The 26,176-nt window shown below is 41.5% G+C and overlaps 1 protein-coding gene across 2 annotated transcripts in view; it reads right to left on the bottom strand.

Moving 5' to 3' along the window:
• zcchc2 (zinc finger, CCHC domain containing 2) overlaps positions 1 to 25,224 on the bottom strand; it is a 34,441-nt gene extending 9,217 nt beyond the window's left edge. Inside the window, exons 1-9 of one of the 2 annotated variants that reach the window (XM_074622562.1) lie at positions 23,803 to 25,224; positions 17,811 to 17,955; positions 17,296 to 17,366; positions 11,570 to 11,641; positions 10,361 to 10,461; positions 7,265 to 7,368; positions 6,649 to 6,708; positions 3,677 to 3,737; positions 2,353 to 2,473 (exon numbers count right to left, since the gene is read on the bottom strand). In XM_074622562.1, the coding sequence (XP_074478663.1) occupies positions 2,353 to 2,473; positions 3,677 to 3,737; positions 6,649 to 6,708; positions 7,265 to 7,368; positions 10,361 to 10,461; positions 11,570 to 11,641; positions 17,296 to 17,366; positions 17,811 to 17,955; positions 23,803 to 24,576 (1,509 nt within the window). In that variant the 5' untranslated portion in view covers positions 24,577 to 25,224. Of the gene's footprint in view, positions 1 to 2,352; positions 2,474 to 3,676; positions 3,738 to 6,648; positions 6,709 to 7,264; positions 7,369 to 10,360; positions 10,462 to 11,569; positions 11,642 to 17,295; positions 17,369 to 17,810; positions 17,956 to 23,802 lie in introns of both variants that reach the window. The other variant, XM_074622564.1, reaches the window with a different exon arrangement.
• Between the last annotated feature and the right edge of the window lie 952 nt (positions 25,225 to 26,176).

Here is a 26,176-nt window from a genome sequence, read left to right as displayed (position 1 = left end):
TGCCGAACCCGCCGCCTTAGCCAAGCAACAGCGGCGTACAGAGCTTCGGAGAGCCGGGGATGAGAGCGAGAGGGCGTCAGTACATCTCCGACAGTATGATAATAATGCACTTTGCGTGCCTAGTCTGATAGTCTGTAGATCTGTAGCCATAAATATGAGCGCTCACGTCTTCCTGTCTATTTAAATGACGAATGCAGAGACCCGCGGATCCCAGCGGGACGTCAGTTTAGTAGGCGGTCCTTCATGTGGTCCAGGACACATTCACTACACACTGCTACAAGAATGTGGCCCAGACCACCTCTGAATGTGGTCTGAAAGATCCGATCTCAATGCGTCCTCAATGCGTCTCGAGTGTGTTCACACCTGTACTTAGAGCTGTCCACTAGTGATCGGATCACTGAGGACGCATGTTAATACCAGGTCTGAACAGGGCTCCAGGTATATTCTAAGGAAAAAAATTCACTTGCAATAAAGACAGGATTCTCAGAGACAATCCCACGGAGGACTTCTAACATTTAGAACAACAAACAAATGTGGGGTAACGTCCAGCAGCGCAGGAAGTCAGTTGAAATGTATTAAGCCTCTATTGTGACAGAGAAGAGAGAGAGGGGGTGGGGGTTGCTTTGTCAGCTGCCTCTCTCTCACACTCACACATACATGTAGTCTTGACCTATATCAGTGAGATTAGCGGTGAGTACTCCCATTCACGTGGCAGTGTGTGACACATCCAACCACACACCCACACGAGGAACGGCTCTGGATCGACTACAGGCCTTCATGTAACTATCTAACAGCAACCTGTAATGATTAACTAGTGTTCGAGGAATTGTCCTGTGAATTGTGACTGTGAACTGTGCTGTTGGGGTTTACAGTTGTGTTAATCATTAGACTAACGCTGCTAAATACCTCTGCTGCTGGAACACGAGAGACAATCCAAACATCTTGACCCAAACAGACGCACAAACAGCCATCATCTCTTTACCGTTGAGCTTGTTCCTTTTTTACCGGTATGTTTAATTTAAAAATGAAACAGTTTCTAAACTCCTGTTGAGAGTATTCCTACTCCTACCTTTGTGTCACACCTGAGGCCTGTACTATGAAGTGAGTTCAACATAAACTTCACTAACCCTAACAACCGTGATCTCGCTAAGCGGTCCTACAACGCTGGTTATCAACTCGGTAAATCAACAGGGTTTCTCAGTCTGGCTGTGAGCGCGTTCACATGAACGGGGCGGTGTTTGCAGCATCTGACCAATCACAGACATGGACAAGACTACTGTCAATAGACAGACAGGCAGAGCGGCACATTTTACAAAGGAAGAGCAAACTATATTAGACAAATACGAAAAAGTTAAACACTTAATCCAGACTAAAAGTAACACAGTTGAAGCTGCCAAATGCAGGAAGAACAGCTGGTGAAAGAAAAAACTCCCGATGTGTGAATGCGTAAATTAAGACTTATTAATTTAATGGAACACTCAAAAGTCAGATATAGTCATCTAGATATAAATAGCTAATAGAAGTGTAATGGATGGATGGATTATACTTCATTATGCCCTTTGACAACGTTGTGGCGTGTATGACTATTTAAACCTTCTTTCAGCTGCGTCCCGTCTCCGGCGGTGTGAAACGGACTCAAGAGCAAGTAAAAAAATAAATGTAAAAACATAATTCAAAGCGGTAAACACCCACAGCATCCAGCCAGCTGTCCTTCCTGCATCAGTCAGTTTAAACTGTGTTGTTTATAGTCTGATTATGACGGTAACTCCTTCATATGTGTGTAATATTATCATACGATCTGCTCACTGAGCTCTGATTGGTCAGTAGGAGGTGCTTTTATAAGAGTTGATCTCTTATCTGGAACATAACCTGCTCTGGAGCAGGTTAGCTGTTCAGCATCAGTTACCATGGCGATCTACCTCGGTAAGAAGTGATCCACCTTCTTATGACCGAAAACCCTGAAGGGTTAAACCTGAAGTTAGCTGGCTAACCCCGAATCCTGTTTCGTAGTTCAGGTCTGGGCAGGTGACACCATGATCATAGATGCTCCTATCAGTCATTTTCACTGATTTTTGCCATCAATTTGAAAACAAGTTGTCACCAACACGGTTTGAAGCAGACATTTTCACTCCTCTCACACAAATGTGTTAAAAAATGTTAGTTTTGTAGGCAATGTCTTGTGCGATGACTGTTTTCCAGCTTATTAGTGCTAATAGATTGGTACTGGACATTAGAACTTTGAAGGACAGCAATTGTCCAAACATTTTTATAAGAATTATTATGACAGGAATCCCTGTACAGAAAAAGTAGTGCAGATAAAGAGAAGGAACGTGTTCAGCCCTCAACCCTCACCTGCTCAGACTCCTGGCTGCTCCTCAGTGTACAGCTCTTCCTCCTCTCTACTGGACCATTGAGCTCTGCAGCGTGGCCTCCCCTCCGACTGTCCCCCTGGGGGCCCCTGGCACTAGAGAGACTGGTGGACAACAATGAAATATAAGTGTTGTCTTTTTAAATGGCTATCAGATCATAAAAAATGTACTCTCAGCATGTTTCACAGCTAGTACTGAACTTAGTCTGCTCTAGTAGAGCATAGTAGTATTATATTATTATCAGCTTAAAGGGATGGTTTGGATTCTCTGTAGTGGGGTTGTATGAGCTACTTCTCCAGTCAGTGTATTACCTGCAGTAGATGGCGGTCGGCTAGGGCTGTTGCAATAACCGCAATATTGACAAGCCAACCGCAGGGAATGGTAAGCAACCGCCACAACCGCTATGTTCACGTTTTCCTTTTTTGAATTCTTTGCAATGGGAGCGCCAGATTTTTATACTTTGATGTTTTTTTTCTCCCCATTGTGATATTCCGTATCATAGCAACCAGACGCAACCAAAGCATCTGCGTCTCGTTGCCCTTCTTTGTCCTGCATTTAACAATAAACAAGGATTTCATTTGTTTTAAAACTGTCATCTTTGTCATTTAAAAAAAATCATTGGGGTAAGTCAGGCTCAGCTTACTGACATCTCTCATCAACAGGTCCTCAGGAAGGGGAGTTTGAGCTATTGCTACTGGGACAACGCTTTAGGATGCATGCAGGGAGGACTAAGAGAGCTAAGGCATCCTTTGTTCCAGTAGCTATTGGTCTGTTGAACTCTTCTAAGGATCACTGATCTCCATATAGTGATCTATTTTAAGCTATTACCTGTTGTTCTGCACTTTACTTTACAGTGGTACTGCTGGGGAGTTGTTTTTTATTAACAAGATCTTGTACTGTTTTGTCTGATTTGTATTGTCTGCTGTTTGTTTTAATTGATGTGACTGTGAAATGCTCGGTACATTGTGGCTGCAAACCTAATTTCCCCTAATGGGACAATAAAGCTGAACTGAACTGAAGCTTATTTATACAGCACTAAAATCAAGATAGTCATTTGCAAAAAAAAAAAAAGATGCAATAATGTTGCATGTCGCACTGTTGAGCCAATCATTATCACCGCGGGGGGGGATTCCTTCACCGCGACATGCCCCCAGTGCTGAGAAAGCGTCTTACTGCTGCCCCCGTCCACAGCAGTACATTGCTTTTGTCCCGTCCTGGTACTCTATGGAGAAGTACCTCAAACAATCCCACTTCAAAACTCCTGAACTATCCCTTTAAGTGATTTCATAGGCACAGATCAGACTTACCTTTGACATGGACTCTTGGTCCCGTGCTTTTTCTTGTGTCCCTGAGCATACAACCCTAAATCTGAGAGAAAAAGCAACACCGTTACACTGGCTGTTAATCCATGTCCAAAAGACTACTTGTCACAGTGAGGAAATCATCTTAAAAGCACAAGGAAAATAAATCGGCAGGGAATCACTTTTTGATGACAAATTTGGAGGCATAGAATATAAAAACGGATATTGAGGATATAGAAAATTAGCAATCCTATCAGTATCATTAGCTCTCTTAAAAAGACCAATTAAACCTTTAAACAAGACATACTATACCATACTTAGGTATGGCCAAGGCAGCTGTTCAAGTGACGCGTTGATGTATGGAAATGCAACTCATTGTTAATAAAAAACAGATATATCCTTTCTATGGCTGACCCGAATGCTTTGAAGCTTCGACCGTAGCCATGGTAACCAACCTCCAAATCGGTATTCCAATACTTTATTATTACATACTTCTTACAAACAAAAAACAAAGTATAAACCCCAAAATAGCCCATGAAATAAGGAATAATCCCACAATTTATTCATTATTCATATTCAACATTAATTATTGTTAGTTATTCTCAGATGGATATCTCCGTTTGTAATGTGTAGAGGTGCGTGTGTGTACAGTAGTGCGGCAGCTGCACTGCACCTTCAAATATTTCTCACCGAAGCTTCGACGCCCAAAACAACGGTACTCACTAGGGATGTTCATAATTAACCGTTTAACCGTTAACCGACATTAAGCATTTTAATCGATTAAAAGAAATGTTAATATTAACTCAAAAGCTGAGCGGCTCGTTTCTTTAAGGAGAAAAGCTGGTCCACCTTAACAGTCCACCTTAAGAGGCGGAGCCGGAGTTGCAGGATACAGGAAGTCGGCTCCGGTCTCTGGCTCGCTTGAGCGGAGGAGTTGTAATTTCGTAGCATTTATTCACCGACAAATAAACTGAACACACACTGCTACACCTACGTTCACAGCTAGAACACCACCACCAACACACACACACACAGTCTGTTGGAAACTCACTAAAGTTCCGCCGGGCAGACACACAGCTGACAACCTGCTAAACTAAACAAAATGTGTGGTGGAGACTTTTACTGGGAAAGTGGCTGCATGTCCGCGACACTACACGCAGCATCGTAGCTGCTAAGTTAACGCTCCCGGACGGTGAACTGGAGACTCCCGTCAACCATTATCTGTTGTGCTCCTGCAGCTGGTACGAGGCACAAATCTTGTCGGTTAACGGTTAATAATGGGTTAACGAGGGTCGGTTATCGGTTAAGAAAATGTTTCAAAATGAGCATCCCTAGAACTCGCAAATGGACAGCCCAAATCCTTTCAAATGAAGTCAAAGGTCGTCTTACTTATTATTCCTATTATTTCTAATGTGAAAGGGGGCAGGAAAAGACAAGTCTGTTTAGTTACCATCAGCAGGGGCATCAATTTATTGTCATAGCTGCTGCCAGAGCACCTTTGATCTGGAAGTGGCATGTATAGCAACCTACAGCCAGACTCTGGTACAGAGCATTACATATGCAGTAAGAATGTGGTGTTATTGGGAGACCTATTTAATCACTTTTAACGGGGCAGTGCTTTCACTCTTTGTGCTACACTAAGCTGAACATGGCCCTGACCTCTCTCTGTACTGGACACACAGATATGAAATGATTTAGTTCTAAATTCCCGGGAAAAGGTCGGAGTACGACTACTAATCATATTTCCAGTTAAACACACACCCATTGAGAAACTATTCAGAACAAACTGATTTTTATTTTTCTATCTCACTGTACCTAGTTCCTTTGCTTTGACACTTTGTCCAGTTACGTGCAGCCCTGCACACATTAACCCCTTGTATCTCACTTTAAAAAAGCAGCTCTGATGTCCTCAGAGGACAAAAATGTCTGCGTCAAAGAACTGCTATAAAATTCTCCATTGTTTGTGCTGTGTCAAAGTAAAAAAAACGCCCACCTGTTACCTTAGAGGACATAAATGTCCCCTTCCTAAAACTGCTATAAATACTATATTAAAATAATTTTCCACTTTCACTGAGTTCATATTTTAATCAACTTCAGTCCTGATCATCGTCAAATATTCATTCATTTGAACCCTTTATACCAGTTTGTTTACATAATGCCACCGTTGTATTTTATCCATCTTTACTGGACTTTTGATGCTGCTGATGATATTTGTAGTTGTAAGTTATCGTTATTGGATTATATTTCATATTGTTTATATTTTTGTACTTGTATTGCTAAGTTTATTGCTGATATTTTTGTGGTTTTAATGGGTTTCAATGGAGAGGTTTTTGTCATTAAGGGTCTGAGTGTCTGTATTCTGGCCACACAGTTTATTATAGACTTATTATAAAAGCTGAGGTTGAACTTCCAAAACAAAAAAAACCTCACACCCTTGCCAAAATGTATACCATATGTATTATCAATCCAAAATGATTGAAAAAATAAAAAATAAAAAGGCCAAAATGTCTCTAATGATTTTTCCATTGCATAATTTCTTTAAGGTTAAAGGGAAGTGTGTGTTTAAAGCAGTATATCTTGAATCTAACACACACACAAGATCTTCGAGCATTAACAATTGTGCAGGTCAGGGCTGTGGTGGTTACTGCTGCTCGAGCTCAACTCAGTCCAGCACGTGATCAGGCAAATATAGCCGTGAAATATGAGGATTTGAAACAGACTCAGCCTTTCCAAACGACCTCCAAAAATAAACACTAGTTGGCTTTTCATGTTTACTATATAGCTGCTGCCAGGACGGCAGCCCCCCCGTTAGTGGCCGCACAATCAGGCCTCATTCACTCATTATACATGCTCTTGTGCATTTCTTTTGTCCTCTGTGCGGCTCTCTCCCTGACACTTCTACTCACCACAGAGGATAAGACAACATCACTGTGGGAAATGAGTGGAAGAATGAAATAAATGAGCCAAGTTCTTCTCACCTTCCTCCTGACTGGAGGCATCAGAACAGTCTCGGTAGGCCTTACCCAGCTGGCAGTTGCCTATAAAGAACAAGATCACTTTGTTTCTTACAACAGTAATCATACAGGCAAATGTGTGATTTGTGATATTGGGCTATATAAATAGAATTGACTTGACATTTTGGACACGGCTCAGTGACATGTGTTGCTGTAGATGTATGACAGTTTACTCTTCCCCACTGCATGGTACGGCTCCACTTCACTCGCTCTCTATTGGTTATCCATTGAAAAAAGTTGTGGATAGTACCTGGTACTTAAGTTGGAACCACCTCGGTCGACGTTCCAAGTGAGCTGAGCCGATACTAGAAGGTGGAGTTAAAACACTGACGAGGTGCAGATGCTCCTCCGTTTGACTGCCGATGAAAACGATTCAGCGAGGGTCGCGTTGAGGATGATGTCACGGCAGTTTCACACGGGTGCGCTATGATGATAAGCTAAGAATCCCGCCTACATTGACGGGGTACTATCGGCATTGGAAAACGAAATCTAGAAATGTACCTGGTACCAAAAGAGGGTCGAGTACAGCCGAGTCGAGCCGTACCGTGCAGTGGAAATGAAGCATTACTCTGACACTCACATCTGCAGCTGGTAGGTTTTGTAGAGTAACTGGAGTCACAATTGAAGAAGCTGCAGACCTTTCTGGTCTGTCGGAAGACTGGAGGAGCAGACAGGAACCTTTCCCTGAAGGCAGAGAGAGGGGGGGGAGAGGCTGAGACACAAACCTGGCTGTTAGGGTTTATTTTCTCTCAGGAAAATTAAAACACAACGCAGCAGAATAACTACAATATATTTGTGGCAGGCAGCTGAGCACAATGTAGACATCCTCAAATCCTACACACACACACACACACACACACGCACACACACGTATGTAACTTTACTATTAGGGCTGTCAATCGATTAAAATATTTAATCCCGATTAATCGCATGATTCTCCATAGCTAATCGTGATTAATTACAAATTGATCGCACATTTTTTATCTGTTCAAAATGTACCTTGTTACCCATGTGATTATCATAAAGTGGGCATGTCTGTAAAGGGGAGACTCATGGGTACCCATAAAACCCATTTACATTCACTGATCTGGAGGTCAGAGGTCAAGGGACCCCTTTGAAGATGGTCATGTCAGTTTTTCCTCGTTTTTTTTGGTACAGATGGATTCTTTAGGTTTTCTAGTTTTATATGATACCAGTATCTGCACTAGCTTTAAAACCGAGCCCGCTACAAACTCCGAAATATTGATTGTGTTCATGCATTTATATTAAACAAATTTGCATTAACGCCTTATTATCGCGCTCATTTTCACAGCCCTAATTACCATCCAAACATTTTTCCTTGCGTTTTCTCAAAACATTTATGTTCAGTTCCTATTCCTTGCTGCATTCACACAAGTTCTCCAAGCAACGGTCTGACTGTCATATCTGACACCTTTGAGGGTAAAATGAAAATTTAGAGCTTCTTTCTTTTACATATATTTGTTTTCGTATCCGTAAGGAGGAAAGAATCCTTTATAAGAAGCCACAGTTTCATACTTAGACAATACTGTAAATGAACATATAGGTTCATTGTTCACATGTAGTTTTTATGTGACTATGATCAAACCATAACATGCAAATGACTTCTTAATGAAAACAATGGCAGCACACTGTAGTTAAAATAATAGAACCAAAAGCTTTCCCTTGGCACCAGGTAGGCCTCGACCCATAAAAGGTGAGAGGATTGCAAGAGCAAGCAGCAAAGATGATTGCAATGCAGCTGGGTTGAAGGCAGGGCTACTGATGAAACGCTCCAGTTCAGACAGATAAGTTTCACTTTCTACAGTTTCTATTCACACAAAATGAAACTGATGGATACCATGGTGTGTGTGTCTGTGTGTGTTGTGCGTCACAAAATGGGCGTAGATGGAAAATTGAATATACGGTCCCTTTCCTAGCAGGCCTGACACAACAATGCAGTTTGACCTGCTGATTTGGCATGCTTACCAATCAGCAGCATGGAGGCCTTTAAGGTACTTTAACACCCTTTAGAGCCCGATAGCCCTAGTTTACGTCCAAAATCCACTTCTTCCCGGAGTCGGGACTCAGTCCACAGTGGCAGACTTTGAAGATTAACACTCATTTGTAAATCTCATCTAGTGTTTTCTTGGCATTGCTGCTATTCATAAACTCCCTACCAATAAAGAATATCTGCTTGAATAACACTAACTGGCTGCAGATCTTCTTTAATCACAATAAGTCATGTTGTGTGACGACTAGGTCTGTCCAAGTTAACGTGATGAGAACGTGTTCGCGCAAATTCGTTTTAACGCCACTAATTTCTTTAACGCATTAATGCAACTTGTGATATTTCGGAGGTTGCGGGGCTAGAAGATACTGACATGTGAAACTAGAAAAACTAAGGAATCCATTGGTACCAACCAGGTCATACTAGCTTGTTGAGAAGGAGGCTAAACAACGCTCCTAAAGGACAAATTAGCATGGCCATTTTCAAAGGGGTCCCTTGACCTTTGACTTCCAGATATGTGAATGTAAATGGGTTCTATGGGTACCCACGAGTCTCCCCTTTACAGACATGCGGTCATAGTCAAGTCAGCACACTGACACACTGACAGCTGTTGTTGCCTGTTGGGCTGCAGTTTGCCATGTTATGATTGGAGCATATTGTTTGATGCTAAATGCAGTACCTGTGAGGGTTTCTGGACAATATCTGTCATTGTTTTGTGTTATTAATTGATTAACAATAATAAATATATACATACATTTGCATAAAGCAGCATATTTTTCCACTCCCATGTTGATAAGAGGATTAAATACTTAACAAATCTCCCTTTAAGTTTCATTTTGAACAGATAAAAGATGTGCAATATTTCAATTGATTGACAGCCCTAGTGACAACCAATAGCCGTCACATTAAACATACTATAATGGCAGTGGTTAATGTAAATCGATGGGGAGTTCAATGCATTGATTGAGGTTCTTCTAGGTGAGAATAATGCCCTTCAAATTCTACTGACTGCTTCAAGATGCCAGAAAGCAAGGGTCTTAGTTCTGTTCTGAATGAACTGTGGCACAGCACAGTGTAAACATGTATTCCAGATTTATTACATGCAGGAAATGACCCTAGAATAGAAGGTTTTCGGGTAAAAGGAGACAGATGTTGACCTCTTGTCCTTGGAGAACTCAGAAAAAAATATGAAAAGACCCGTCTGGACTGCGGTTTATCCTCAGTAAAGACTGCACTTTGTTGTTTTCATGCGATCTTATATGGCGTGGATGCCAGAGAACACCGAACAACAGCACAGAGTCCAGATGGAAACAAAATTAGACTTGTCTGAACTCTATCTCGCCACGGACGTGTTAAACATAGCAGACTGACTGGCTACTGAAGCTCGCTAAAGGAAATCCATGGATAAATGCTAAGAATTGATTTCCCAAACGGCATTGCCCTATCTTAATCAGTCAGTTCAAAAAGCATGTCTGTACAGTTCCATTTTGTTTATTAAAATGAATTATGTTCACAATTCATCATAAATAACCCCCCAGATTTCTCTCTTCAAAGCCAGATTTATCGTAATAAAGATCAATATTGATCAGTAGTGGGAAAATATTGTGTCGTCATTCTTGCAATATCCCCATTATTTGACACAGTTGGTGTATATCTGGGTTAATGTACCTGAGGTTCTTCTCCACCTCCCTGCTCTCATTGCGGTCCCCTTGGTTCAGAAGCCTCAGGATGCTCTTCTCAAAAGATTGGGTACACTGATCCTTAGGAAGCTGCAGGGAAAGAAGGATGCATGTTGATCATCATCTGTCTTAACTACAGAAGTAATCTGGAGTTAAAGCAATTCATGTGTGAACTTGTCAAATCTGCAGTCAAATGCATTTCAGTGGTCTTGAATGAAGCTGTCGACACATCTAGCCTTACGCTGAGACGCTGGCTTCTCGACACTTCATAGTTAGTACTTGGAACTTAATAAAATCTTGTGTACACTGGAAAAGCCTGATAAGGTATTTTATTACACCCTCTCTGATGGGAACTCCCCAGCTTGCTGGAGAAATTGTGGAAATCTAAATGCACATCATTTCCATGTTTTCTGGGATTGTCCTGTCATTCCAGATTATTGGAGAGAGATTCTTGATGCCTTACAAGATATTTTCAGATGTCAAGTTCCCCTGGAGAGTAAGACTTTATTTTTTGGAATTGTGCCTCAAGGATGGCTAAAAAGAGACAAATATGTATTAAATATATTGCTAATTGCTGGTAGTTACGAGGAAGTGTCTGTCACAGGAGAGCCCAACTCTAAATACATGGATGGACATTACAATGGACATTTACAAAATGGAGAGGATATCAGCATATGTTAACCAGTTATCTGTGTCCCGCTGGGAGAACTGGGTTAACTATGTAACACCCTACAGGCCAGATTTGATTTTTGCAAATTTATGATTGTATGATAATGAAAAGATCACTCCCTATTTGTTCACAGTTTTTACTGTTTTGTTTCTCTATGTAGAATGAATCTTAAAATAAGGCCCTTTAGACAGACATAGGTAGGTGATGTATGCATACAGGATCTGTAGCTTGTTTTATGGAAATATGTCTGTTGCTAAGTGTCAATAAAAATATAATAAAAAAATATATATATCTTGTGTACACTGTGCCTCAAACTGCTGTAGGCGATGAATAGAAAATAATATTCTCACTCTTGTGTGGCTAGATTATCAAAACAGTTTGAAAAATGAAATTACTAAATAAAAACAGACTTTTTAAAAATAAATAAAAATGTCTATAATTAGATAAAATGTATATCCCAAAAAAAACTCTGTCATGACCCATAACTTAGGCTACGTTGTCATTGCACTGGACGGGTGAAGTGGATACCTTCAGAAGGAAATTCTCCAGTTCCAGATGGGTTTTGGTCACACTACTAGAAGAAGAGTCGGACCACTTCACCTGAAACACAGCAGAGGACAGACTGCAATGAGAAATCTGCAGCAACAGCAACATCAAAAAGGAAACGGGGCTGTTTGCACTTCATGGTACAATGTCGAAGTAAAGAGTAAACACACATACACCCAAGTACACACCCAGACAGACTAGATTACACCATGTTGATTTAAGGGATCTAGTTTTGGTGATCCAGTCTTGAACGGACAGACATGTCAGACAACTGACATATACAAGTCACACACCAACACCAAAATGACTCCAAACTAAGAACACTAACAAAACATAACAAGTGCTATGGGAAAAGAAAGAAGTGAGAGCAGGTCAACTCCCCCCCCCCTTCAAGTCTACACAAACATGCATCCATCTAATCCTCCTCTATAATCACAGATATGGCATTAGTTACACCCATTCAGAAGCCACATGTGTTCAAGTTATGTTACGGTTGAGACTATAAAACTTTACAGGAATGTTCATATTTATTTATTTAGCACGTTCTATTTTGGTCTTTCTACAAAACACATGCCATTGCACAGCTTCTTCTTGAATTTTGTGTCACAAGAATGCCATCACTATGACTACGTTGACTAATATGCAACTGTGGGGAAGTATCACTGTCTTTAACACCAGATAAACTGATATAAGACTATCACAAGTGAGATGATGCAGGCTGTATTTAAAGCAAAGCTCTGCTCAGTTAGGCTTTAATAAGCAGACTGTATCTTACTGACACTGGACTGCTTCTGCCCATCTTAATGTAAGGATTTCAACGCACTTTAATGTGGTACACTATGGTATTAGACTTACGCCTCCTCCTAACTGGACGCCATGTGCACGAACGAACATCAGATTGTTTCAGTTTTTTCCAATGAAGATGTCCTAACCTGCTCCATGCGTCATCAAACAGGCTAAGCGTCGTGTCGTTGTTTTACTGGCTCTATTTATGCAAAGTGTCTTGCTCCTGCTCCACCTCAAACCTATTTTCATTGGTCAAAATCTACGCTGACAGTAACTAACGTAAATCAATATCACTCTCTCTATGTAATAGAGAGTGACATCGCCCGTAGTTATATCACGACAATCTTTCGCGATCTATTTGCCAGAGTACGCTCGCTCGTTATTTGTCAGGAAGTACTGATGGAAAACATTAGGGGGCGTAACGATCCATCAATCTGAATCCATATATCGACTGAATGATCAACGATCCGATATCATCGATGCAAAGTGAAAACATCAAAACATATTACTATCTTTAAGATACACCTTTATTTTGAAATTCCCATGGCCCGTCTGTTTCACCATTTCCGTACAAGCGCAGCTCATTCCTAAACATCCAAAGAGTGCTAGCGGCGCTGGCAAGCGGCGCTAGTGACGGAAACGTTAGCGAGTGTCTGGTCACCAGCGTGTGGGAGTAGCATTAGATTGTAGCTGTGAACGTAACAGTGCAGTGTGTGTACGTTACAGTTTATTATACAGCTACTCCAGACCCGGGCCAAGTTCCCGTGTCTTGTTTGCTACCTGCTGGTTCAAATGAAGGGGGTTAGCCCTGAAGCTAGCAACAACTTCAGCTCACTCAGGCTCACTGAAGGTGGGCTGTTAAGGTGGGCTGTTAAGGTGGACCAGCTATTCTCATTTCATTGACAAGCCGCTCACCAGCATTGACCAGCAACCTGACCTCCAACAACAGGGGGTCTATTTTTAGTCTTTTTATTCAAAACAATGGATTGCTTTTCATTTAAATACCTGGAGGACCCCAGTCATAAAACTGTCAAATCATATTTTAGTTGCTTTTTGTGAGTTGATATAAACGTAACTGATCGTGTTAAATGGGCATATGATATCGTCTCATATCAACCCCTGAACTGAATCAAATTAAACATTGTATGGTGGCGGATTTTGTGATATCGCATCGTTGTCCAAAGAATCAATATAATATCGTATCGTCATGAAACTGGTGATTTACACCCCTAGAAACCATGAATGTCTGTTGGCCTGTCTCAATTATTACATATCGCCTGATCACTAATATTTGAGCTGACCGTAACCAATTTGCATGATCATTGGATTCCACAATCTGTGAATCTAAAGCCAATGTTACAGATGTGGCAACAAATAGAAAGCCAATTGCATGCATTTCCACCGGCTGGGTAAATAATCCGTCTACCTGAGCACAAGGTTCCTGACAGGAAAAAAACATGGACGTGTTACGTGACTCGCGTGAGAGGAGGTTTCACCGCGTGCACAAACAACATGACTCGTGAGATTCGTTTCCATAATTCACAGGGCAACAATGCAGGAATCAGGACACCATAGATATCATAGCTTCTACAGTTCTTACAGTTATGACACTGTAACATTATGTAACCGCGGTTACGGCAAAATGGGTTGATCCCGACATCCCTAGTTCTCAGTAAAATACCACATTACTGAGTAACTAGATGTAGACTATAGAGGTTGCAATCCCAACTTAGAAAATATGGGTGACACACAGACATGAGGCATAAATGTAGCTTTTACAGGAAGTTGTCAGGGACAGATTGGCCTGTTCCACGTGAATTAGGTTGATGATCAGTATTGGTCCCAAATAGCCTGACCCGAACATCTCTACCCTAGCCTTTTTTGTAATAGAGCAGCAGGAAACATTCATGCACTTAATGGGCACAAAAAGACCACAGAAGGCTATTTACTCCCTCCCAGTAGTACCAGCAGTAGGGATGTCTGATACCAGAAATCTAGCAGTCGATACCAATACCAGTGAATTTACACGATTCTTGATACCAATTCGGTACCACGGTAAAAAAAACAAAAAAAATAATAAATCCCATGTAATTCAACACACACTCTTTTATTAAAAACATCTGAACAATACAAAAAACAGAGGCATGTAGCCTTTAAGTAATAAATAAAAAGAAACGTCTATAAACATTGCAAAACAGAACAGTGGCATGTAGCCTTCAAGTATTTACAACAAACTATATTGTCTGGATGTCTGGATGTCTGTCTTTGAGGTGCTTTGATAAATTGGAAGTATTTCCTCCTTTGGAAAGAAAAGCACGACGGCACCGTTACTACACCGCAGACTGTTTTTTGCGAATCTATTATTACTCTTTGTAAATCCGCCTCGAATGCAAAGCACTTCCATACCCGACTCTTGCTATTTGTTTTCTCAACGAGTTGAGGCGGAGGTAGCGCTGCAGCAGCTGCCATCTTTCACGTCTCGTGTTGTTGTTTCTTTCCGTGCTGTTACGGCGTTCTTCTTCTTCCTTCATTTCACGGCAGATGAGAACACTTGTAAGCGTATACTGCCCCCATTAGAGCCGGAAGAATCACATCTCCTGTACCTCCGCTCCGGTACCAAATGACCAATAAAGGCATCGTTCGGTACCGAAGAAAACGAGTACCGTCACATTTTTAGAATTTTGGTACCGAGTTGGTACCGAAGTATCGGTTCTTGTGACATCCCTAACCAGCAGACTAATTTGGCTGCTAGAATCTTTAATAAACAGTATTCATATCTATATAATTATGTCACATGATGAAATAACACATGCCTACTAAGCTCATGGGGGCGGTGTGAATACATGTGTCACTATGTGTGCGTGTCTTTGTGTGTGCATCAGTGGTTTGGTCCAGTCCAAACAGATGGAGAATGAGAACTGCTCACTGTTGAAAGTGCTGTTGGCTGGACTGTGGAAGCTCAGCGGAGCCAACAGGACAGTCTCTCCTCTCCATCTGTCTTACTGAGTTTTTTTTTTTTTTCTGTAATTGAGCACTAAATACTCCATAAATTCTTGAAGGGACAAGCCCATTAGCAGTGATGAGCTGCCTCGCTATGACTCAGTGTGGAGTTAGAGTTTGGGATTAGCTTAGTGCAGTGGACAATTGCGGTAAAAGCAAACAAAATGTGCCCACCACAGTTAACCCACAGCCTCACAATTGTTGTCTGTAACAATATGGACACATGTAAAACCTGCATTTTTCCTGCATGGTCAAGTCCAATTTGGCTGCCACAACATCCAGGGAAGCAGCGCTGTTCACATTCTGCTCAACCTTACTGAAAATGTCACCATATTGGAGATTAAAAAAAAAGCTGGCACTGGTATAACCAGCACAATGCACCACAGGGAGAAAGTGATGCCAAAGAACAAGAGTAGCAGACACCTTTCAGAAAGCCTCTTCATGCACAAACTAGCATATGAAGGCTGTTAACTGATGGATGTGTACAGTCCGTGATGTATGTGATCTGATTGTGATTCAGCGAGGAGACAGCAGCAGCACAGGTTGTTGTCTATTAAATAACCAATCACCACATGCTCTGTTCACATTGTAAAAACAACAGAGAATAGAGCAGGGGTAAGTATGGGACTTTACATCCGTTTGTGCATGCTTGTTGTAAAGAGGGGTCTTTATGTCTATAGTAGGGCTGTCAAAGTTAATGTGTTAACGCAAATTTGTTTTAACACCATTCATTCATTTCTTTAGCGCATTAACGCAACTTGCGATTTGTTAGGTTGTAGCGGGCTCAGTTTTAAAGCTAAAGTGAAGATACTGGTATCATATGAAACTAGAAAAACCTAAAGAATCTATCAGTACCAACCATGTCATACTAGCTTGTCGCGAAGGAGGTTAAATAACGCTGCAGACTTGCACTAAATTTTGGCAAGGAAAATCTGTCATGGCCATTTTCAAAGGAGTCCCTTGACCTCTGACCTCAAGATATGTGAATGTAAATGGGTTCTATGGGTACCCACGAGTCTCCCCTTTACGGACATGCAGTCACAGTCAAGTCAGCACACTGACACACTGACAGCTGTTGTTGCCTGTTGGGCTGCAGTTTGCCATGTTATGATTGGAGCATATTGTTTGATGCTAAATGCAGTACCTGTGAGGGTTTCTGGATCAATATCTGTCATTGTTTTGTGTTGTTAATTGATTTACAATAATAAATATATACATGTGCATAAAGCAGCATATTTGCCCACTCCCATGTTGATAAGAGGATTAAATACTTGACAGATCTCCCTTTAAGGTTAATTTTGAACAGATAAAAAATGTGCGATTTATCGTGATTAACTATGGACAATCATGCGATTAATCACGATTAAATATTTGAATCGATTGACAGCCCTAGTCTTTATGTATATAGTTGGCCAGTGTAGGTCTGAACTTGGGTTTTGGACTAAAAGAGACCGTGTGGAGATACCATTGTCTCCCTGTGTGTCTGTGCCAGAGAGACACATTAAAAAGCCACTGATGTGAGTTCTTTGAAAGTTGATTTTATTGGCTCATCACCAGGCTATTACTGATACACTCCAATCTATCAAGCAAACTGTTTGCAGCATTCTGCAAATGCCGACAATTGGCCACCCCCCCCAAAGCTGAGAGCACACGTGCAGGAAGGTGTTTAGCAGCAGAGCGGAAAGCAAGTGTGTGTGTGTGTGTGTGTGTGTGTGTGTGTGTGTCCAGTAGGCGACACATAACTACACTAATCAAGACTGAGTATTTACAGTTTTACTGAACTTCAGACTACATAGACAAACACAGTATCACACTAAAAGAACACTTCCATCAGACATCTTAACCTGAAGCAGAGCAGTGTGTGTGTGTGTGTGTGTGTGTGTGTGTGTGTGTGTGCAGTGCAGTGCAGTGCTGTTACCTACCTCAAAGTTGTATTCCTTGTCTATTCTGTTCCGAGAGATGCCCCTGAGCACAATTGCCTCTATATGTACTGCTGCAACAACAGAGAGAGGTAATAAATGATTAGGACTCAGCCACATTACTCTTGTTCTGCTAAACCTGTCAGAGAGACTATTAGCACCTAGCTAATCGACTTCACAAACACAACAAGCCTGTACAACTATCAGCGCTACTATAGCACTTAATAGGAACCAATCAGCACATTCTATGTGTCCAGACAATTTAACGCTTTAGAAGAAATGTGGCGGTGCTGTACTGTAACCGCCAGCCGTAAAAAAAGCATAAAAAAACATCATAGGGTCAAGTAAATGAGTAAATACAAACAAAGACATCAAAATGCATTTTAAAAGAATAATTCTAGCTAGTTAGTTGGGCTGGTATTTGTCCCCTGCAGTGTTTATTCTAAGACTGTTTGGAGTAAATCCGGCAGCCTGGGGAAATCCAAAAAATAAAAATGCTGCCCACTTTCCTGTTGTACCTGAAGCAGATTCATTATTATCATCTTCTCTTTGTGTTGCCCAGCGGCTGGAGCGGCGGCTCTGGCAGGGAGGATGGGAGGAGGTGCATTCCCCCAAACCCAGCGCTGGGGAAGGCCGGTAATCCGCCTTCTGAACTGTCAGCTCCTGGAGACCAAAAACACACTAAGTTAGTTACTGTGTTACTAACTCACACTGGGGTTTTGACCTTTAATTACAGCAGGACTGTAATGCGTTTCACAGGTTACATATTTAGCTAATCATGGAACACACTGCCAAAATGCACCAGCCCCTTTATATTTTGCATAATCTACACCAGCAGTAACAACGATATCATGTTTAAGTTGAATTATTTGAGAGAACAAGACCCCTGTTAGATAGGTTTAATGCAAATTGATAATGCTTAAGCACTGTGCAAAGTTGGATCATCCACATCAGGAGTGGTTTTCCTAGAACTTAGTGCTTAATGTCATTTTAGGGAAGCAAATATTGGGATTAGGGCTGTCAAAATGAATGCGATAATAACACGTTAATGCAAATTTTGTCTAAATGGCACTAATTTCTTTAATGCCTTAATGCAACTTGCGATTTTAAGGTTGTAGCGTGTTCAGTTTTAAAGCTAAAGTGAAGATACTGGCATCATATGAAACTAGAAAACCTGATGAATCCATTGGTAAGCTCCAAACTTGCGCAAAATTTTGGCAAGGAAAAACTGGCATGGCCATTTTCAATGGGGTCCCTTGACCTCTGACCTCCAGATATGTTAATGTAAATGGGTTCTATGGGTACCCACGAGTCTCCCCTTTACAGACATGCACACTTTATGATAATCACATGCAGTTTGGGGGCAAGTCATAGTCAAGTCAGCACACTGACACACTGACAGCTGTTGTTGCCTGTTGGGGGTGAGGGTTTCTGGACAATATCTGGCATTGTTTTGTGTTGTTAATGATTTCCAATAATAAATATATACATACATTTGCATAAAGCAAGCATATTTGCCCATTAACCACAATTACATATTGTAATCGATTGACAGCTCTAATTGGGATTCTAGTCGAGTACCTTCTGGTATATCTTTCAGCTTTCCAAAAATTGTAATGACATTTAGTTCTGGCATACACTGGGACTTGGATTAAAAATAGCCCAAGTAAACATATTGTTGAATGTTGTTGATGAATTACAATCTACACAATAATAATATCTATACAAACCCACTTTACGCTCACTGTGGTTAGTCAGCATTAAACAAACGAGGGAAGAGACTAGCACCAAGCTGGGATGTTTTAGTTAACACTTAACTATTTGTAGTCATCACTAGGGCTGTCGCAATAACTGCAATATTGCAATACTTACAGTCAACCGCAGGGGACGGCAAGCAACCACCACAACCGCTATGTTCACGTTTTTCCTTTTTTGAATTCTTTGCAATGGGAGCGCCACGGCAACGGCGTGACGAGATATTCTGCGCTGACCGCTGCACGTATGGTATTTTTTTCTGGTCCAACTTTGGGTAAAACGCTGCGCTCATCAGTGTCACTTTTTACCCAGCCGTCCAATCACAATGGAGGAGGGTCGGGACGAATACCACAACGACCAACCGTCACATCCTACATGTAGGCTACAAGTGCTGAACAACAACAACGGAGGAGAAATGAATACACATAGACCGGCGGGTCCGTATTTTCTCCCTATGTGCTTCGGCCTTCCCTTCATCCAGAGCAAGTACTCTACTTTGTGCCGACACTTTTACTTCTGCGGCTATTCCGTATCATAGCAACCAGACGCAACCAAAGTATCTCAGCTGAAAAAATGCTGCGCCTCATCGCCCTTCTTTATTTAACAATAAACACATATTAATTAGTATCTCTGTTATTCAAAAAGCAACAATACACCTAATAATAGCCTAACAATAAAGCTTATTTGTATAGCACTAAAATCAAGATAAATTAAGTAATTCGCCAAAAAAAATAAATCACAATGATACTGCATATGGCACTGTTTAGCCAATTATTAACACTGCAGGGAAAATCCCTTCACCACGACATCCCTAATCCTCACCTATTTTGCAATCACTTTTTCTGTAAGATTACAGATTCTGGTTATTTATAATGTAAACTGCCATATGTACCACTTTACCACCTTTAGGCAGAAAGAAAGACACTCAGAGAAGTTGAGAATGATTTTCAGCGGTTGACCCTGAAGGGTGAGGGGTTTTCATGTGCTGGTGGGTGGGGAGCTCTGACACTTGATAGTCTGCTGCAGAACAGCTTTGCATTCCTAACATGACTTCAGATTAGGTAAGTGATTTTTCCATTTTTATGTGTACATACATTTCACAAATGCCGAAACAATCAGTCATCAACAGAAAACTCCTACCACCTTTGTTAAACAGTTTTCCAGGAGGCTCTATGTGGATCAGTCAATAATCCACCCTTGCCCCAAAGACATACAGTACAGTAACTGTGTGCTTATGATCCGATGTTTCAACAGACTGGAGGGTTTCATTCCAAGCAAAAACTAGAATGGCTCTTTCCACTGATTGATAACCCCAACCTGAGGAGGTGTAACCAGTGAAGGCAGCCGTTTGAATTAGTTAGGGAACTAGATGGAATATTTTCCCCAGCATCAACCACCACTGTTGAATACTGACGTTTTGTATGTAGTTTCCTAAAATGGCTACTAGATGCTAGCTCCAAGAAAGCTCAGACATTATTAAATTGACATTAAGGTGTCTATTGCTTATTTCTGTTTTTCAATGTTGTAATATAGAGGTATGATTGGAATTATGTTTGCTTGATTGGCAGGTGTTTCCCACTCAGCCTTGGAGATTGCCACTTGGTCTTCCCACCCAGGCTCCATCCACTTTGGAAAAATTGGGATTTTCTGGCTTCAGTAACTGACAAATATTTCTGCAAGCACTAAACCCAGACTCCAGGGGCCTGTTACATGGAGAAGGTTTACAGAGTTGTAAAAGGCAGAGCCATCTAAAATCTTGAACATGGACTCGATGGCCGTCCATGTTCCAGGTTAGAGGTTTAGTTAGGGAATTCAGTTCATATTTCCCAGTGAACCTACTTTGTTAAAAAGGCAGCTCACTTCCTAGTTTCCCTCCTAAGATGCTTCACCCATGCTTGTCTAGAATTTATTGGGGGGTTTTTCTAGGGCTTTACCAGAGCTGTCAAAGTTAACGCGATAATAACGCATTAAAGCAAATTCATTTTAACGCCACTAATTTCTTTAACGCACTAACGCAATCCTGGAGATTGTAGCAGGGTCAGTTTTAAAACTGGAGTGAAGATACTGGTATCATATGAAACTACAAAACATAAAGAATCCATTGTCCCCATCAATGTTTTACTAGCTTGTCATGAAGGTGATGAATTTTCATTTCATTTTCAAAGAGGTCCCTTGACCTCTGACCTCCAGATATGTGAATGGGTTCTATGGGTACCCACGAGTCTCCCCTTTACAGACATGCCCACTTTATGATAATCACATGCAGTTTGGAGCAAGGCATAGTCAAGTCTGTTGTCCCCAGTTGGGCTGCAGTTTGTCATGTTATGATTGGAGCATATTGTTTTATGCTAAATGCAGTACCTGTGAGGGTTTATGGACAATATCTGTCATTGATTTGTGTTGTTAATTGATTTACAATAATAAATATATACATACAATTGCATAAAGCAGCATATTTGTCCACTCCCATGTTGATAAGAGGATTAAATACTTGACAAATCTCCCTTTAACGTACATTTTGAGCAGACAAAACATGTGCGATTAACTACGAACAATCATGCGATTAATCGCGATTAAATATTTGAATCGATTGACAGCCCTAGTTTATACATTCACACATATGCTCCTATTCACAGGCATGTCTAAGTTTCATAATGTTGTTTGAGTTGTTGCCTGCTTTTCACACAGCTGTTTCTCATTTCATCAATTAATTTGTAATAATTACCATCAGAGCCTTTGATAAAAACTAAAATCAGTCTAGTAATTCAAGTCATCAGTACCATAGCTGATAACCTTGGTAGTTCATATTATTACTATTGACAGAAACTGAAAAGTATTGGCTGCAAAATTTCACTCCAATGTATGGAGCACCACAACACACCACATAATGTATCTCAAAACTTCTACCACAGAGGAGGAAATGATTAGTTTAATCAGCTGCTGTCCTGTTTGGTTGGAGTGAAAGCCTGCAGACACCAGTGTCATGTCACACCTGGTTTAAAAGCCACAAGTGAATCAGTACTTAATCAAACTCCTGCTGCAGCAGTTACAGCACCGAGCAGCTGGGACAATCTGGAAGCTGTAAAATAATTAGACAGTCTAACTACTAATTGAAAGCCTGTAATACTGGGTGCATGGTTAGTAATACTTTAGTGAACCATATTATGTATGCTGATGATCTTGTGGTCTTTAGTCCAACTAGCGCTGGTCTTCAGCAGCTCCTCAATGTATGTTCTGTGTATGGTGTGGAACATGATATCCAATATAATGACAGTAACAAATGTCTAAAATTTACAGACTTCAAATTGTCTGATAATCTTTGTGTCTGTAATAAGGTAAAATATTTTGGACATGTCATTACTGAAGACATGACAGATGATGATGATATTTATAGCCAATGCCGCAAGATGTATGCACAAGCAAACATCCTCTCACAGAAGTTTAGTATGTGTTCAGATAGAGTGAAAATGTCTCTGTTCAGAGCATATTGTACACCACTGTATACAGCCCATCTGTAGTCAAACTACAAAGAAAATGCGAGCTTACAGACACTTCAAGTCGCATATAATGATGCAATGAGAATATTACTCAAAAGACAGAGATGTTGCAGTGCAAGTGACATGTTTGTGTCTGCAGGCATAAATACTTTTCAAACGGTCTCAAGAAATCTCATGTGCAAATTTATATGCTGGCTAAATCACTCTGAGAATGACATAATCTTGCAGTTGTCTAACATAAGAGTTAGCACTACACGGTACCAATCACAACAGTGGAGGCTTTGGTATAGTTCTTTATCTGTAAGGCATATATATATATATATATTTCTATTTTTTAATGTCTTTTAATCATGACTTTTTATAGTGCTTTTTGTATTGTAATGGATTATATGTAATGTATTGGTTTTTTTTATCTGGACCTTTAGTCTGCAATAAAGTTTGAATTGAATTGACTGGACAATACTGCCAGAACTAGAACTTGGCATGTCATGGATGTAGCTTTAATTGGGGCACCGCTTAGCATCCAGTAAGCTTGTTAATGACTTTCACTGGAGCCTGTATAGATCCACAGTAGCAACAACTGAGACAGTAATAACATTACATCATGGGAATAAAGCAAAGGAATAGAAGTAATAGCAAGCATTTGAACAAGGCTCATGCAACTGGTAGAAGCCACCTGCCGAACTTAAGCTGCTGGCAGGTTAACCCACTAACGTTAGCTTATATATGTGTGTTAGCTAGCTGTCCTGCCATGGACTACAGCTTATATCTGTTAGCTAGCTGTTGGTGGAGTATAGCTCATGGTAGGAAAAAGAAGTCCTGCTAAGGGTACTTAGCACACTTGGCCAATATGTAATGTAACATTAGGCTGTTATCTAATCAGCTATACATGTATAATATAATTAACTTTAGCCAGCTATGCTACATACGTCAACTGCCTCCTAAGATTGAGCTAGCTTAGCATATATTGGTACTACTGTAGGTGTATTGGTACTACTGTAGGTGTATTGGTACTACTGTAGGTGTATTGGTACTACTGTAGGTGTATTTGTACTACTGTAGGTGTATTTGTACTACTGTAGGTGTATTGGTACTACTGTAGGTGTATTGGTACTACTGTAGGTGTATTTGTACTACTGTAGGTGTATTTGTACTACTGTAGGTGTATTGGTACTACTGTAGGTGTATTGGTACTACTGTAGGTGTATTGGTACTACTGTAGGTGTATTGGTACTACTGTAGGTGTGTTGCTCATTACCGTTATTCTAAGCTGACTTTGACGTCTCTCCTCCTCCTCTATGGAGAGCTCTATCTTGTCGAGCTGTCCTCGGACCATCTCCCGCTGGTGGAAGTGGAAAGCTGGGTGGAGAGAGGCCATGGCAAAGAGCAGCGCCAACTGCTCCAGAGGTCCTGCCGCTATGTCGCTAGTGGAGAAGCCGCAGGTCTGCTCCGCCCGGCCGGACACACGGCCGTCCTGACCCGGTGGATGGAAGGAGTGGTGGTTAGGGTCCCTGAAGGGAGGAAGGGAGCAGAACAAGGCCGGATCCACATGGCTCAGGATCCGAAAGAGTATTCCAGCACATTCCCTGCTGTCGGACCCGAGGAGGGACAGGCAGACCAGCAGTTTGGACCGAACCACCGGATCAATCACGTCCGTTAAAACTCCCAGATCGCTCGGACTATTCGCCCGAAACTCAAAGTCTCTTAAAACATGGTAATCTTTCCTGGCCAGATCCTCTAAGTAAGATCCCAGAAAGCGGAGCTCCAGTGGCTGGCACATGTGTAGCAGCCCGCACATGAACTCGATCCGCTTAGCCGGGTTTAGATGGAGGCCGAACCACTCAAACACCGTCTCCTTATCCAGCTGGGACGGACACACACACGATCTGGGCGGCTCGTCCGGTCCGCCGGACACCGCAGGAGGAGGTCCCGCCCTGGGGACATGTTGCTGCTCCGACAAGTCCACTGAACAGTCCTCGGCCGCTCCGTCGCCTCCGTCCTCCGGTTTCATCGGTAGCTTCATTTTCAGCATTCTCAGCGTTGAGAGGCTTCAGTGTGTAGAGACCGGACCAGCAGACATCACGGACAACCTCCACCGGGTCGTAATGCTGAACAGAGAGACAGAGAGGTGACCTGTCAGTCGGTTCACACGGTTTCTACTCTAAAGCTGATCATCTGACGCGGCGGCTGATGGTGGTATATACTACTGGAGGTTCTTTTCCTCGGTTACATTCTTCTTCTACTCCTCATTTCCGGTAGAGCAGCTATGTCCGGTTGGCACGCTGCTGCCACCTCGCGGCTGGTAGCGGGCCTGCTGTAATAACAGGAGGCTGTTTATGAAGGCTGGATATGGAGGCTGTTTATGGAGGCTGGATATGAAGGCTGGATATGGATACTGTTTATGAAGGCTGTTTATGGAGGCTGGATATGAAGGCTGGATATGGATACTGTTTATGAAGGCTGTTTATGGAGGCTGGATATGAAGGCTGGATTTGAAAGCTGTTTATGGATGCTGTTTATGGAGGCTGGATATGAAGGCTGGATATGAAAGCTGTTTATGGAGGCTGTTTATGGATGCTGTTTATGGAGGCTGGATATGAAGGCTGGATTTGAAAGCTGTTTATGGATGCTGTTTATGGAGGCTGGATATGAAGGCTGGATATGAAAGCTGTTTATGGAGGCTGTTTATGGAGGCTGGATATGAAGGCTGGATTTGAAAGCTGTTTATGGAGGCTGGATATGAAGGCTGGATTTGAAAGCTGTTTATGGATGCTGTTTATGGAGGCTGGATATGAAGGCTGGATTTGAAAGCTGTTTATGGAGGCTGGATATGAAGGCTGGATATGAAAGCTGTTTATGGAGGCTGTTTATGGAGGCTGTTTATGGAGGCTGGATATGAAGGCTGTTTATGGAGGCTGGATATGGATGCTGGATATGAAGGCTGTTTATGGAGGCTGGATATCAAGGCTGGATATGGAGGCTGTTTATGGAGGCTGGATATGAAGGCTGGATATCAAGGCTGGATATGGAGGCTGGATATGAAGGCTGGATATGAAGGCTGGATATCAAGGCTGGATATTGAGGCTTGATATGGAGGCTGGATATGAAGGCTGGATATCAAGGCTGGATATGGAGGCTGGATATCAAGGCTGGATAAGGGTGGTTCTGCAAATCCCTGCAATGACATTTTGGATTTATGTTAATGTTTGCAGTGCAACAACTGATAAATACATACACAGTAGGTAACACTTAATATTACAGGTCCACAAATTTCATGGTAATTAGCTGATAATTAGCAAGAAACCTATTTGAAGTTTCTTTGGAATTACTGCCAAATTACCCCAATATTTACCTCAAATTTATCGAAAATTACTTTATTATAAACATTATTTAATAATTATGTTGTGCTATTTCCCAATAGCTGGTGATTTATTTAATACATTTCCAGGAAAATAATACAAAGTTAATTGATATGCTTTATTTCCATGTCTGCTAATAAATAGACTCTACGACAAACGGTTCATGAGTTACAAAAGGGGGCGCGGCTAACATCTTGGGGCGGGGCTATGAGTATATTTGTGCATGAACATGTTCTCAAGACCATCATACCTGAGAAATTTGGGGAAGATCGG

Source organism: Sebastes fasciatus, chromosome 21 (genome assembly GCF_043250625.1).
Source record: "Sebastes fasciatus isolate fSebFas1 chromosome 21, fSebFas1.pri, whole genome shotgun sequence".
Classification (NCBI taxonomy): Eukaryota; Metazoa; Chordata; class Actinopteri; order Perciformes; family Sebastidae; genus Sebastes; species Sebastes fasciatus.
Note: the sequence above shows the minus strand (reverse complement) of the source record. Positions and strands in the feature narration are given on the sequence as shown.